This window comes from Falco biarmicus, chromosome 1 (genome assembly GCF_023638135.1).
Source record: "Falco biarmicus isolate bFalBia1 chromosome 1, bFalBia1.pri, whole genome shotgun sequence".
NCBI lineage: Eukaryota > Metazoa > Chordata > Aves > Falconiformes > Falconidae > Falco > Falco biarmicus.
In genome coordinates, this window is record NC_079288.1 from 38463377 (window position 1) to 38480277 (window position 16901).

The 16901-nt window shown below is 41.4% G+C and overlaps 1 protein-coding gene across 6 annotated transcripts in view; it reads right to left on the reverse strand.

Annotated features, from left to right (window-relative positions):
- Positions 1–16901, reverse strand: part of MED15 (mediator complex subunit 15) — a 49828-nt gene that overhangs the window by 14870 nt on the left and 18057 nt on the right. For 4 of the 6 annotated variants that reach the window (XM_056335697.1, XM_056335688.1, XM_056335663.1 and 1 more), the window contains 7 exons: positions 9055–9142; positions 7728–7779; positions 7262–7291; positions 5909–6124; positions 5069–5331; positions 3923–4297; positions 2070–2159 (listed from right to left, as the gene is read on the reverse strand). In XM_056335697.1, the coding sequence (XP_056191672.1) occupies positions 2070–2159; positions 3923–4297; positions 5069–5331; positions 5909–6124; positions 7262–7291; positions 7728–7779; positions 9055–9132 (1104 nt within the window). In that variant the 5' untranslated portion in view covers positions 9133–9142. Of the gene's footprint in view, positions 1–2069; positions 2160–3922; positions 4298–5068; positions 5332–5908; positions 6125–7261; positions 7292–7727; positions 7780–9054; positions 9143–16636; positions 16791–16901 lie in introns of those variants that run through there. The other 2 variants (XM_056335708.1, XM_056335680.1) reach the window with 1 other exon arrangement.

Here is a 16901-nt window from a genome sequence, read left to right on the forward strand (position 1 = left end):
CAGAGAAGAACTTCAAAACTCATGTGGATCCATGTTTAAAACCAGGAATGGAAAAGGAAAAATGCAGCCATATCAACCGAAAATTCCCAGTTTAAAAACCCATAGAGACTAAGTTTAAATGTAACAAGCAAAGGATAGAATAGGGTTTGTTTATAATAAAGGCTTCCCTGAACCAAATGAAGAAATCAAGGCAGATTTATTAAAAATGCTGGTGCTAGTGAAAAATGAACTAAATACAAAGCAAAATCTACTCTTAAAAGAAACTTCTTATACAGAACATCCATACATACTCTCAACACCAAAACTGCATTGTAATATCGTACACAGCCACAATCTTAGAACTAAATACTATACACAGAGAATATTTACTCAAGTACAAGAAACCCATTTAATTATTGGACTTGACAGTGTTAAGTGAATTTTAGTAGACTCATATTGCAATAGCATGAACATAAGTGAAGTAAAGCCTGTATGTGGAATTTTCTAAACTCCATCTGTGACAGATAACAAGCCACCCCTGAGTTTACTACACATCTGAATAAAGCTGCAATATAAAATCCGCTGTCAACCATCTTAGCACCCAAAACTTTTCAAATGCACCGTGCTGTTAAGCCACTGGCATATGAATTCACTGAATGGGGCAAGAATTAAGTTGACTGTACATAAGCATAATCCATCTGCTTAGGAGTTGAAAAGAGCACCATTAAGTTAGTAAAAAGAAAAAAAAAGTCAGAGTCTCCTTCGAGTCAGCCTAAGTCCCTGAAGCTCCCACCTGAAAATTATTTAAGAAACAAACAGAAGTTTTAATTCACATTTCAACTGTAAAAAGAGAATTCTGCATTGCTGCCAGTACTGTACCAACTGTACTTACCACTGTTCAGCTTTTACATCCTAAATTAGGCTGACTCAAGCAAAAGGACCAATACAGAAACAGAACTTAACCACCAACAAGGATGTGGGCCAGTTATGATGGTACAAGACAGTATTCCTGATACAAGTCTGGGAGATGTGTGGTGAAGAACCAATTGTTATTACAGTCCATGTGAAAAGCCTCCAAATGGCTTATTTAATCTATAATATTAATTGTGTGCCGAAGGGAAAATGGTGCATGCAGACATGGAATGCCTGGGTATATGAAAAGAACCCTGCCATTAATCCTAGTCAACCTCATTTCCATCTGTCTGCCTCAGTGTCTTCATCTACAAAGTGGTGATAATTGTACTTACCCATGTCTGTAAAATGCCTCAATATGAAACACTACAGAGGCAAGCCACGAAAGACTATTTCATATTCTTGTGGAAAATGGGATGAGAGGTTCAGCTCAAGCCATTCCCAAATTTTTTCCCCATGTCTCCTTCATACCAGACACACATCAAGGAACAATCACAGGGGCTACAGGTGTATTGCAGGATAAGAAAACTAAGTTAGACAATAAGCTTTCACCCAGCACTTCTTTTTTAAAAATGTAACTGCACTTGTGACACATGCCATTTTTCTTCACAATTCACATCCAAAACAAGAGTAATCTATATCTAACACCCATTTCACTAAGAAAAAGAATGAAAGATGAAAGGAATGAAAGGGGAATGCAGAGAGGTTTCATTGTCTATACTATTTTTTACAGTCAATACATGGAGATGAAAGATAAATCACATGTGAATAAAGATAGCAGGCAAAGATTCACAATACAGAAATCAGTTTACACAACAAAGCAGTCACCTATATAAAGTTTAACAAAAGAAGAGGTGATACACTCCAGGTACCAACAGTCAGACTTGTAGCATGACCACAGTAGGCCATCTTACTGATGTGCATTCCTGTGTCAGTACAGGCAACAATCTTACCTACTCAGGGCAGAAAGCATGCACAGAGAGGTTGTCAACGAAATCCTGCCTCTTGACTCCAGGCAAAGGAGAAACAGCATAAAAGCCCACATCCCCTTTTATAAAGCGGATGAACCAATGCCAGACCTCTCATCAGAAAGCCACCAGAAACCCATCTCCATACTCATCTCTGGCATGCACTTGCTACAGGCCTATAACTAGTGATACTGGCTCTTGGGCCCTTACCTGCCCTGAAGCTCCCATCTGAGCAGCCTGGGCCTGAGCTGCTTGCACTGCTGCCGCTGCCTGCTGCTGCTGGACCAGCTGAGCTCTTACCTTGAGCATGAAAAGAAAGAATGAAGTAAATATGTATCCGATTAGAGCATGAGACTTCTGCTGTTCCAATTACCTTGATCATACTCATAAAAAAGGGTTTGGAGACAAGATCAGCTTTACATACATACTCTTCCTACAGTTTTTATAAAGAAAGTTCAAAAACAAGTTCCCATGTTTCTAACATTTAGAACAGTCTTCCCATAGACTGTGCACCCAAGACTTTATTTCTTCTTGCAATTTTTTCCCTGTACTGCCAGGTCTTCCTATGACAACACTAGATACTTCAACTTTCTGGCAAACGTACTTAACCACATACCTGTTGACCTCCCTCAAGCTCACTGCATTTTAAGCACCTATCAATGACCGACATTTCAAATGTTTATACATTCATTACGATTGTCAGTGTGACGTACATGACATCTAACTACTCCTAGCTTAGCAGGTAGCATAGTCAACCAGCTTGCATGATTAATACAAGGCAAATCTGTTATTTAACTTGAAATTTAGACAAAATATGTAGATATCTATAAAGAAAAACAGAGGATGTTGCAGTTAGCAAAGCATGGCCTTGGGAGAAGTGATAGAACCATAAACGAAGCTGGGACATAACAATATAAGCTCAAGGAGAACGAAATGGTTCATGAGACCAAACAGAAAATTAGTTGAACCGTGTGAACTATCCTAATTAGCATACTGAGAGATCCACCTTCAGCAAAGAAAGCCCCCTACTAACAAGCCCCCTCCCCACAGAACATGATCAGTAAAAAAAAAAGAATGCTGTACCTTCAAATGGACAAGAAGCTTCTAAGAACCAATGGGAACTAAGTATGACTAAACCTAATTGTAAACAATTGTTCAAAATGTATAAAACGTTTTAAAGTGTGTTAAGAGGTAAACTAGTTTTTGAGGATTACCACCTAGCTTCTTTGCACAAGCTGGAATAAAAAAGACAGAAATACCTCGACTCCTTGTGTGAACTGGTGCTGCACACCAAGTAAGTGGACCTGCTTACAGGACAACAGTAGAAGCACAAAGTGGAGGTATCAATACGCCCATGTGGGGTCAATAATTTCTCAAGTGTGGCTGACGTTTCACGCCTCCCCAGCAAGACCCAAAGAAAAGCAGTTCTTGGGATTTACATCTGAGCTTTTGCTCAACACCACATATGGAGTCCAGAAAAAAATTACTATAATGCAGTAGTTCAAAAAGCTACACCATTAAGAGGACGACCCAGTAAGAGGTTCAATGGAGTAAAACTATTGTCTTGACCACGTACTCTTCAAGGCAGGAACTACCAGTATCTTCAACTTTGACCAAAGCCTCTAAACATGGCAGCAAAAGCAAAGTCAGCATGCTAGAGAGCCAACACTGGCTCCAGTCACATACACTAGGTACATGAAAGCACTTGCTCATGTTCTAGAACAGCTAATGTCACGGAGAGGATTTTTCTTTAACCAGTTTGCTTCTTTTTCTTTTTTTTACTTGTCCATACAAGAGTAAGACAAGAAATTATTCCTAAATATTAGCTGCATAAAAGGTTTTCATAGATTTCCAGAAGTCCTTTACTCTTAGACACAAAACTGTTCTCCACTGGCAGGCCCAGACATAAAGCTTTAAAATTCTTGTACTCATAACATGGTAACTACAAGATCTCTTAATAAGCTATGCTTTTTCGTACTTTGTTATTAGCAGAAGTCAACAAATTCTTTTATTTCTCTAGAGGATCATAATAAATGAACAATCAGCTGGTCACTGGCCCTTACCTGCATTGCTTTTAATTGTTGTGGTGTAAGAGTAACAGGCATAACCTGACTAGGAATTTGTCCTGAGATTGCCTGTGGCTGAGATACCATGGGCTGGGGTTGAGGTTGGGATTGTGGTGGAAGCTGAGACTGTTGTGCCTGAGCAACCTGTTGTTGTTGTTGTTGCTGCTGCTGCTGTTGTTGCTGCTGTTGTTGCTGCTGCATCTGCTGCATCTGCTGTTGCATTACTTGTTGAGGTGGCTGCTGCTGTATCTGTTGTTGTGGTATTTGTTGCTGTTGTTGCTGCTGCTGCTGCACCTGCATAGCCTGTGCTGCCTGCAGCTGCTGCATTTGGGCAATTCGTTGTAGTTGCTGCTGCTGCTGCTGCTGCTGCATCTGAAAAGCGGGAAAGCCAGGATGCTAAAGTTTGCAGCAATGCAATATCAGCATTATTTTAACAGCATAAACCAAGAGCAAACAGAATCCTAATACATCAGGCTGAGGTTTTAGGCCCAAAAGGAAAGCCCAACCTTTTTACCCACTTACTCTTCATATGTATCTTAACTCTACATAGTACACATCCCATTGTTTCGATATTACAAGCTTGTCTTCCTACTAAAACAGTTTTCAAAAGCAAAAATGAAGTCCCTCAGCTTCTCCTGTACAAATGGGCACAGAAGCACTTCTTCAAATGTAACTAGCCTGCATCAGCACCACTATTTACCAGAAACTGCACAAGAACATGACCGCTGGATTAAGCTTTTGTGCTTAAGGATGATACATACATGATATGCTCAGCACACATTTTTTAAAATGGCCATGTGTACTTCACACAATGACAGAACAGCCATTATTCCTAGAGTAATGCCAGTGCTTTTAGTTCTTTCCTACATCCCTATTCCTGTCAGAATGAAAGGCTATCCTCATGTTTGTAATTCTGTTGCTATGCCAGAAGAAAGCAACCAAAACACTGTTAAGCTTTTCCTCTGGGATGTAATACATTGCTGCCAACTAACTTGTTAGTCTAAACCAAAGTCCAACCCTAAAGCAGAAGCAAGTTAGTAAGAGGCAGAGCTGATACCCAGTACTTTCATGCAAGCCAAGCCTCACTTGACAAGTAATCACTCAGAGATTGCATCAGTTGCCACTGTAGTTGTTTGTCATCACCTGCTGTTGGTTTTGCTGCTGTTGCATCTGCAGTTTCAGCATGTGCTGTTGCTGCTGCTGGACGGCTTGCAACTGCTGCTGTTGCTGCTGCTGCTGTTGGGCTGCTGCAGCTGCTGCTGCCTGCTGCTGCTGGACCTGAAACTGTTGCTGCATAGCTGATTGCTGGGCCTGGAACTGCTGCTGCTGCAAAGCCACCTGCTGCTGCTGGAATTGTTGTTGCTGCTGCTGCTGCTGCTGCGCTATCTGCTGAAGCTGAAGCTGGGCTAAAAAGAAGACAGACTGTACTTAAAACATGAGATCCAAACAGTGCAAGAGAGAGTTACCCAGTATAACTCATAGTAATTGAAGATAATCCCTGAAGTACATTAACATGCTTCGTTAACAGCATATACTTTTGCTTCCTCAAATGGATGAGGCACATTAACAGCAGAATTAATGACACTTCCTGCTACCAACCTCCAGTTCTCACTGCCTATATAGTAAGCAACCTAGGTTAAACATGTGAAAAACCATTTTACATACAGGAGGAAACAGACACAAAGATCACTATCAGGAAGCGCTGCACACATAGAAAACACAGGTGAACTCTATAAAAACAAAGTTCTGAAATTGGCATCTTGTAGGACAAGAGAAGCATTTGCTCTTACAACTGCTAGGCTGCTCCTAAGCAGTACGTTTACCCTATTAGATAGCAGTATTTGAAATCAATTCTTCTTGCAGTTCACTTAGCCGACTTAGCCAAAAGTATGAAATCTCTTCAGCACCCTTTCCTTACCGAAAAGCTGTGTACCAAAAAACTAATGTAACAGTTTCACTGGTTGAAGCAAACTGAACACTTACTCTGCTGAGTAGCTGTAGAGACGCCTGGCATACCATGAGGGGCCATCCCTGAGGTTCCAGGAGGCTGCTGCTGCCCTGGGAGACTCATCTGTTGTCCCATTGGACCAAGGCCACTCATCCCACTCATTGGTGCTCCTTGAGCTCGGGAAGCCATGCCCATTCCAGGTGCCCCGGCTGGGGGACCCCCAGTTAGATTCTGCAGGGCATTCATCGGATCTACAAGGAAAATAGTTACCAATATGCAGCCAGCCATGCAATTGCCTCCCCCAGATCCTCCGTTTTCCATCATCCACTGTACTGGGTTTGCATGGCAAGGTTTTGGTAGCAGAGGGAGCTTACAGGGGTGGCTTCTGTCAGAAGCTGCTAGAAGCTTCCCCTATGTGTGATGGAGCACATGCCAGCTGACTCTAAGACTGACCCGCTGTTGACCAAGGCCAAGCCCATCAGCAGTGGTGGTAGCACCTCTCTGACAACATATTTAGGAAGAGGGGAAAAAACCTCTGTACAAGTTGTGGTGGAAGAGAGGAGAATACATGAGAACAACAACTCTGCAGACACCAAGGTCAGTGGAAGAAGAAGGGGGAAGAGGTGCTCCAGGCACTGGAACAGAGATTCCCTCAGCCCATGGAAGCCCACAGTGGAGCAGGTATTGACCAGCAGCCTGGGGAGGACCCCACAGTGGAGCAGGTGGATGCCCAAAAGAGGCTATGACCTCATGGGCAGCCTGCACTGGAGCAGGACCCTCTTTCTTAAGAATAATTAAAAAATAAGTATTTCCAACTGTCTAGGATAGATGTTGATCAATCGCAGACTTGATAAAAACTGCATATTTAGCCTGCAGGTGGACAAAATAGAGGATCATACTTTGTTCGTAACATACACTGCTGTAAGAATAGCACAGCAGCAGAAGATATGATCAGCTCTAACCTCAGTCAAACAGCAGTGTGTACGCACCACAAACACGACATTTGCCTATGATGCAGCACAATGAGGAACCCAAAGCTGGTAGCAGGGAGAAACTGCACAGCTCAGCAGGAGATTCTGTTCACTCTCTTATTCTCTCAAGAATCTTAGTATTGTGACATAATAAAAGGATTAAGAGGGAAATAAACAAGCCCCCGGAGTTACATCCAAAACACTGTCCAAGTCTGTCACCCTCATCACCAAACAACTCCAAGATAATCATGCTACAATTCCTTTCCTGCAGCAGCATTTAATGTTCCAGCTTGGACACCTGCAGCCTTCTTAGTCTTAGTACATGACAGCCCTGATTTTCTAAGCTGATCTGTTTTGAAATGGGGGACATTGACACAGACACAGAGACAGACAGGAAAAAAAAAAAGGAGCTCTTACCACTGACTGATGCTTGAGATTTCTTATTGTCTGCAAAGGAAAAACAATTATCTTTGTTAATCTTGTCACACATAAATCTGGCCCTTCAGATATACTTTAAGAAATACATTCACATAATTTAAAAAAAATTTTAAAAAATCACTGTCTGCTGTAGTTCTAACATTAACCTAACCCAATTTGGTAACCAGAATGCTATATAAACAATGGAAAGAAAGCAAAAATACAGGAAAAAAATCAAGAAGGTGGAAAAAATACTAAGTTTAAATAATTTCTCAAGGACTTTTGAATTATAGATGGATCTGTAGAAGAAACAGTATTTAGAAATTAATACAGGAAATTTTTTAAAGCAACTTGTGAAGAGTCACATGAGAACCACACACAAACCCCCTAAAATCTACTTTTTTGGGGAGGATGGGATGAGCAATTACTGAGGGGAAAAAAACCCCAACAATCAAACAATACTTACGAATATCTCGAAAATGTATAATAAGTCTGGCCACAAGAGAAAGATATTCCTCCTAAAGGTGAAAAATTAGTTTATTAGCATAGGAAATAAAAAACAAAGTAACCATGACTTTCTGGTTCTTCAGTATTCTTCCTCAACATAACAGATTTTACTTTACAATGTCTGTGGGCTTTTCAAAGCAGTTCACTTGCAAGAAACAGTCTGTTCATTAATTAATCAAGAATATTTTTACTAATAAGTCATTGTGGTTGATGGTACCAGAAGGCCAAGAAACCACAAAATTCACTGGAAATAACCTCTGTGACAATCACACTAATACGATCACAATATGAGAACGTAACTACAAGCCAATACATCCATCTTCCACTTCTTAGCCACTCCCCTTTTTCTTAAGGATTGAACCCACTTACTTGGTACACTGACTTACTCTGGTCCTCAAACTATGTCATACTCACACTACAAGAACTTTTAAGCTATTGGTAAATATTAAGTTTTAAGCTAAAGGTAGTATTACAAATACAAGTAAGTTAACAACTTTAAAGACTAACATAAGATAGAAGTGTCAGAAGTGAAAAGACAAATATTCTTTGCAGCATTTTATTAGCGTGCTTCATAATATGTAAAAGAAACTGCACAGGGCTGAGACAGCCTTCCTGCCCATGAAACTACCAACTCACCAGTGAGGATGCTGTCAGCAGGCATAAATTTGTGACATCAGCATTATAAAATTTTCACCAAGACAAGTTCTATCTCAAATGTGGCTTGTTTGGAAACAGCAACAGTATCCAATTTCTCACAACACAGCTCCAGGAAAGTTTACATTTGGGTAGGGTCTAGAATTGTACATGATAACCAGGCTTTCACAGAAACCACAGCACTTCCCTTGGTCTTACTCTTGACACAACCTTTTCATTGATATCCTAGTCTCTCCTGACCACCAAACTGGTCATACGGAATGGTGCTGCACTGTGGATAAAGAAAATTCTATGCAATTCACTACACACAAGTCTTTGGATAAGAATTAAGTGTGATCCCATATATGCATTAAATGCTGCAGAACCAGCAAAGCTGTCTTGGACCCAAGTCCAGTTTGATTGGATGCATTGGACCTCATTGGATGCATATGGATTGCATCCATACATTGGATGCAACGCACCTCACTCCCCCTCAGGGTAAAAGAAGCACATATAAATAAAAACTTTTGCGTAACTAATGCACTCTAAGCAGAGACAGTTAACTAAGTGCATTGGGTTTCCTATTTCTGCAGGTTGTTCAAAACTTCTTTTGATACCCCAGTAACTTCTGGAAATAGATAGCGATGCTTTACCCTTGTTTTGGCCTTCATAAACACATGACTCTCCATATCTTTGCTGGATTTATTATGGGCAACACCAGCCTTCCTCATAGCATCATCACTGAAAAAAAAAGGAAAAAACAAGGCTAGGTATTAATTGATAAAATCACAAAATACTTTCTGTAGTTAGGAAGGTCTGTAAAACAGCTTTTTACATTCTTCTCATTGATTGATTTAAAAAAAAACAACCAACCAAATAAAAAAACCCCACCAAACCACAAAAAACCACCACATAATTACTTAAGATTACCACCCTTCAAAATTTCTTCAAATAATGGAGAAAAAAGCCAAATGATTTCTAAAAGGCAACACAAATATTCTTTGCAGAAATTCAAGAACTGCTAAGCAAGTAATTATTTTACCACCTGATGTATTATTTTGACAAAATAACAGGACCTGTTCATCTGAGGAAAGCTGAATGACAGGATTAATATAATCCATGTTTGGCAAACAGTGGGCTTGAGCCTGTCTAGTGTCAGGCATTTCCAAAAGAATCCTCTAAACATAATGTGGAAGAATAAAAAAAAAAAATTAACTATTTCCTAAAGGCATAGAGGTTTGACCAATGAGTAGGAGTAACAAGTGGGAGCATTACAGCAATGTGCAGGGCATGGAGGGGACAATCAACATGAAAGCAGCAGGTGAAGCAATAAGGTAAAGAGAAGGCCCTGTTGATAGAAAGTTAAGGGGAAGAAAATTAACAGGTTTGGTAAATAAAAAGCTTTCAATTTCCTTACTGTTCTTTCCCATTTACTAGCCAGAGTCATGGGAACTTGTCCTTTCTCCATCACACCTGTAGTAATTTGGATCTAGATCTGCCCTCTGAATGGGATATTGAACATGCATGATGAAAAGGAAAAAAGAAAAAAAAAAAACCACAAAAAACCACACAACCACATGGCTAAGGACACGCTTGGAAAAGAAGGGGCATTCCCAGTACATCAAAAAGTAGCAAGCGATTCAGCTGTGAAACATGCAATGAGATAAAAGACATCCTAAAATGAGAAGTTCAGTTAGGTGAACAGCCCCATTCAAATCCTCCAGGCATTCTCATTCTTGGAAGCATTTCACTTCCCTGCAAAACCTGTTCTGTTTTAAAGCAGCCTAGCAGCTATAATCTGAATTCCACGAACAAGTTACCAGGAAATACTTTCACCTTGTAATTACATCTCAGCAACTTATTTCTCTGTAACTGCTGCTGCATGAGCAGCTACCCTACACTAAATGCGTGTCAGGGTAGTGATCCCTGACAGTTTCAACCAGTCTGAATGGGGACTACTATTTTCTTCCTCCTGATTTTCTACCAACTCCCATGCAGCAGGAATAGTGCTTGCATGAGCAGCAAGCTGGTTCAGCTTCCTGAATTAACTCAGTAACAGCGACAACAGTGAGAAGGGCAGACGCTATAGCCTTAAAACGCAGGAGCTTAGGCTGCCACAACTCACATCCTTACTTTGCAAACTAGTAGCATACAGCTAACCTGCTGTAGCCTGCAAAGTAGAAGACAGTAGAACATAGCTACCTGCTCTAAAGCGCTCTCATAGTAACTTGTCCATGTGGTCTGGCAGACACTAAAAAAAATAAAAATAAATGCTGTTTATACATGAAGGTTACTTAAACTGAAGCGGAATCCGAACATTATGCAGAATAACTAGTCCTCCATGTGCCAACAAGCCTTAAAGTGAGCTGCTCATAAAGGAGCTCTGCTGCAGAGGAAGAAGCTATATCCAATTCTTGACACCTTCCTTTTGTAATGCTTTCCCTTTCAAAAAGGATGCCTCTAAATCCACATTAGTGTTTGAATCCTCCTTAACTCCCCAGTCTCATAGTCCAATGACAATGCCTCTCATTCTGAGAGCACCAAGAACTGAGCAGGCAGAAAGACAAAGAGAATTATGAAAGTAAAGGAAGTAAGTACTAAGTAGCTGTGATACCACATTGATCTGGCTGTATCAGGAAAAAAAAACTTGGAAAAAATCCACAGCAAAGTGGTCATCTACCTTTTCCTTTCAACATTATAGAACATGAAAGGCATTTTAAAATTACTACATCTGCATTACCAAAAATGCCACTCCAAGCACTCCATATCGTATCTGTTAGCATTCCAGGAAAGGTTTAGACTAGAAGGAAGAAAAAACACATAGCTCTTTCTTTGTTCATATATTCATCCGCAATCAACAAAAATATTTACATTAAAAGACTGGGAAAGTCACAAAAAACAAAAAACAAAACAAAAAAAAAACCAAACAAGCCATAGCTTTAACATAGAGTTAAGGATATCAAATAATATTATCATATCCTTGAAGAACATCAAATACCACAAAATTCTAAAAACTAGATGGTACGAGCCAATTCAACTTTCACCTGCCTCATAAGCACTTACTAAATGCACCATAAGATGTGCACCAAAATTTTGCCTTTACTTTATGCAGAACAGTCAAAGTCGTCGTTTCACAAGACAAAGCATTCAATAGCAACACCAGCTTTAGGAATTCCCCCTCCATTCACAAGCAGCTTGTTTCCAGCCCAACAACTGTGCAACCTCTCACTCGGGCCAGCTGATCTAGTTGAAAAATCTTGCAAAACACGTTTCGCTTCAAAACTATACTAGCTCCCCTATCCAGTTCACATCATGACCACATGAATCAATTGTTTCAATGCAACAAAAGGGCAATGAGTTCCAGGGCCAACACCACACTAAGCCATGTAACATCACCAAATGCTGCTTCATGAAATACCATCTGATCACTGTAACAGTTCAACAAACCTTTCTTGCTTAAAACAACAACGGGGGGGGAAAGAAGAAAAAAAAAAAGGTTGTACTGGTAAGCAGTTAGCCATATCTACATCTATCCACATGACAAAGTAGAAAAACCTCCAAGTAAACACCAACAAACAGAATAAACTTTATTCACCTGATCTTGTGCACATGACCCTGTCCCACACAACATTTCTGTTAGTTACAGAAAATTTCATCAATAGCAGCCCTCAGTGCAGGAACACCCACACAACACCACAGACCAGCAGAAGACCCAAAATAGAAATCTCCCCTATTACTTTATTGACTTTCGCTTGACAGAACATGTAAAGGCCTGAAGGTCCTCGGCCCCCAGAACACTACCTCCAGCTACAGAGGAGAAAGCAAAGGACCATCCAGCCTCCTTAAGGCCTTGTTCCACATTATGTTTCTTTCCACTTCTGCAGCAACAAAAAAAAACCCCTTCCATTACACACAGAATCATCCCTTCATAGCTTCACAAGCATGCCCTCTGGCAGAAGTGATATCCTCCAGCAGAGGGGACTAGGTAAGAAGCTGCCCCTTCCAAGTTATGCCAGAACAATTGTCTGTGTGGCTGTGCCATCAGCAGTACTGAAGAACCACCAAGGTTACAAATAACCACTTCTCCTGAGCTATTTTTAACCAAGAAATTTCCCTGTCAGCTTCACTGCATGGCAACCCAAACACTTGGAATTAAGAGGTATTGCAGTGTCCTGGTGTCGGCTGGGATACAGTTAATTTTCGTCTTAGTAGCTGGTGCAGTGCTGTCTTTTGGATTTGGTGTGAGAACAAGGTTGATAGCACACTGATGGTTTTGGTTGTTGCTAGGTAACATTTATACTAAATCAAGGAGTTTTCAGTTTCTTGGGCCCTGCCAGCAAGAGGGCTGGAGGGGCACAGGAAATTGGGAGGGGACACAGCCAGGACAGCTGACTGAACTACCCAAAGAGCTATTCCATACCATGGGATGTCATGCTGAGTATATAAGCTGGGGAAAGAAGAAGGAAGGGGGGGACATTTGGCATTATGGCATTTGTCTTCCTGGGTAACCATTACGTGTGATGGAGCCCTGCTTCCCTAGGGATGCCCAAACACCTGCCTGCCCATGGGAAGTGGTGAATTAATTCCTTGCTTTGCTTGGGTGTGTGGCTTTTGCTTTACCTATTAAGTTGTTCTTATCTCAACCTCTGAGTTTTACATTCCTTTCTGCTTATCCTCCCCATCCCTCTGGGTGAGGGGGGAGTGAGGGAGCAGCTATTTGGTGCTTGGTTGTCAGTCAGGGTTAAACCACCACAGCATAGAAAAGGAATGTAACAAGTTACAGGAAAGCAAAGCTCCATCACGCCTAACAGTTACTCAGGAAGACAAACACCACAATGCTCCCCTGCTTCCTTCTTCCCTCAGCTTATATACTCTGGTGAGTTCAGGTCAGCTGTCCTGGCTGTGACCCCTCCCAATTTCCCATGCCCCTCCAGCCCTCTTCCTGGCAGGGCCCAAGAAACTGAAAAGTCCTTGACTTAGTATAAACGTTACCTAGCAACAGCCAAAACCATCAGTGTGCTATCAACCTTGTTCTCACACCAAATCCAAAAGACAGCACTGCACCAGCTACTAAGAAGAAAATTAACCCCATCCCAGCTGAAACCGGGACATACGCTCAACACTATTCCCATCTAACATAGTCTAGAAGTAGCTTGGGGCAGGAACCGTACGCAACCACACACCACGTTTACCACCACACAACCCTGTTCAGATTTCTCCTTCATGCAATACCAACATTTAAAAACATGTTAAGGAAAGGCCCTTAGAAAGGAGGCTCCCAAGGCACCAGTATGTGTCCCCTCCCTGTGAGGGCCAGAATAAAGGGCTGTCCTGCAAGGAAAACTGTACATTCACGCTCCTGCATCACTGCTGTCTCCTGGAACAACCTGGAAAAAGCCAAAGCTGCTCCTTGGCGTCAGCCATCTGAGTTCAGGCTTCCCTGGATCTTGCAACAGTATGGAAGTCCTGTCTGGGCCTGCATTCACACAAGAATCTAATACTGAAGGGGGCTTCTTAGGTCATCAAATGCAGTATTCTCGCAAATTATGACAACCAAATCATACATACTGACCACTGACACATTCACTAGGATACCTATTCCACACAGCATCCCTGAAATGCTCATCCACGTCACTGAAAAACCAACACCAAGAAGACCCCAACAAAAGCCACCAAAACCTGAAAAAAAAACAACACCCCCACCCCCCCAACTTAAAGTCAGTGTTGTAAAGGAAACCTAAGTGTGAAATAGCAACAAGACTCATGTATCCAGGAGCTATAGCAAGGCACTCAAAATGAGTTACGTGAATGCTTCCAAACATTTCAGTTAACTTTTAAGACCAAGTGTTAATATTCACCTTGATAATTAAGTATCACTTATTTGCAGGATGAACTGGAAGATATACATATATATAAAAGATATACATATATATAAGACAGTGTATTTTCATAACTGTTAGGAACAACCTTTCCACAAATTAAGAAAAATTTCAGACAATTCACCAGATATTTATTTTAATTACCTCCCTGTTCTACCTACTACAGAAGCCTCACTAATGGCAAAACTGGAAGCTTATGAAAAGAAATAGGAACTTGATGCATGCAGAGCTCTAGTCTTTTTAGCCAATATATTGTTTCTATTTCTCATTCAACAAATCTATGTATTATAAAGTCTACTTCTGCCTAGCTTCACTTTATTCCAAGCACCAACAAGAAACCAAGCCAAGTTGTTTTCAGATATCTAGCAGAGATTAATCACTCAAAAAACCCTATCCCTGCTGCAGTCATTGTACACTTATCCCAGTAAGAAGTCTGTTTGCTTTTTAGACTAGACAGTGAATACAAACATACGATATATACTACAAAAATGGATGGAGCACAAGGAAGAAACATCATTTACAGACAAGATATTAAAAAAGACAGACTGTCAATACATCTATAATGAAAAGCACACAGATCACAGCCAGACATCTGCACACATATGTGAAAGACAATAAACAGAGGACATTTTATTTCTGTTTCAGAACAAGAATTAAAAGTTTTAAGATTACTGTCATCTCTTTATATGGCATTAGTCTTAAAGTTTTGCTGGTCAGTAGTAGTAATTTTTTTTAATTTCTTGTTGTACTTGTGCATTGAAACATTTATCAGCATTGTTTACTGCTCAAAGAAAAGAATTACAGTTTGCAGGGCAAACACAAAACCAAATGTTTATTGCATTAAGGTTTGTATCTGCTTACTCATATTTACTTCCTCAAAGTTACGCAGCATTTGAGGGCAGTTTTGTTTGGCTGTTTTGATGAAGCAGTAGGAAAGGAGGAGAAGAAAAAGCAACGGATTAACCTAACAAGATGAATGAATTTGCAGAAAGTTTAGAAAGTAAAACATCAGTTCCAAACACCAAAATACTTTAAAGCACGCTTTGAGACACACATTATTGTATTTCTTTACGAATACCATAACCATTTAATTCTGAAACAGCCACTTAAGTAAAGTCCACAGCTAGGCAGTAAAACTACATGCAGCCAAACAGCATACCGTTAACATAATATTAAAAAAAAAGTTTGTTTTTAAATATTGATTCTTATAAGCAACCAGGCAAGACCAAGATTTTCAAGCACACATAAATAAGGATTTCAACACTGTTATAGTTGAATTGAAATAACTAGAGTCCAAAATAAATTCACTAAGTATTTATTAAGGCAGGAAAGGAAAAACAGCGCTGGGCAGCCAGGGAGTTGCAGCTCCATCCAGGCTCGCAAATTCCGACAAGGAACACAGCCCTTTTATCCTCAGCTTCAAGGCCGGTTTAAACAAACAGTTATACTATCAGTCATGTAGCAAGAAGCTGTATATTACAAAACTAATCTATTTTTCCACTAAGGTCTAAACAAAGACAAAAGTTGTCATAGTAACATGAGATTATGGTTTAATATTTGCCTTGAGAAAGTACATCTTGCAACCTCATGGTTAAGTCTTTTCTCGCCAGACAGAACGTTCTCAAATCTGTTGCAGCAAGATCATTCCTTTTGTTAAAACCCCATTTGATCAGCAAATTACCCTGAGTTACTTATTACAAACACTAATTTAAAAACATTTAAACATGTGAACATGCTTTCCCTTCTGGAATAACCACCTTCCATAGGGTAGAAAAGCCTTCCATAAAATAGAAAACGCATGCAAAGCAGCAAAGTAATTCAAGTAAAGCGACTGTTTCGCAAAGGACAACTGAAAAGGCGACAAGCTGAACTTCACATTGTCACCAACATTTTTATTTCATTTTTGCGCTAAAAAGCCAGGTGCAAGATAATAACAGTGGGTTTCATCGGACAGAATCTGTCAAACTTGGCAACACCAGGGAAACTGCCAAAATCAAAGCCCTAAAGTGCATGCTGTCAGCGGGACAGGAAGCTGGTATTCCTGGGGAAGAGAAAAGTGAAAGGGAAGGAGGACCGGAGAAAACAAGTCAAAGAACAGGCCCGACTGCCCCCCGCACAGGAACTGGGCAAATCCTGGCAACGAGCCCCCCTCACCGGGGGGCGGCGAAAGGGCTCGAGGAAGAGGAAGCACCGGGGACAACGGACCTCCCCAGGCAGCGAGGGGAGGGCCGGGAAAGGCTGACAGAGGAGCAGAGGCGGGTGGGACACAGCTGCGCGGGAGCCGCCGAATCCCCCCCAGCAGAGGCCGAAGCCTGCCTGCGGCCTATACAGCGCCGAGGCCGCGGCCCGCACTCACATCTGGCTGACGAGTTTCTGCCGGAAGTTGGTGCTGCGCCAGTCGGTCTCAGGCCCGGTCACATCCATCCCTGCCACCGCAAGCGCCGAGCGCCACCGCTTCCCACTACCGCCGCCGCCGCCGCCCCGCCGCCCGCCACCGCGGAAGTGCCGCGCAACCACTTCCGGCGCACTGAAGGCTTCAGGGAAATGAAGTCCCGGCGCTAGCAGGCCAACTCTCGCGAGAACTCCGGCTCGGCGCGGTGCTCGCTGGGAAATGTAGTCCC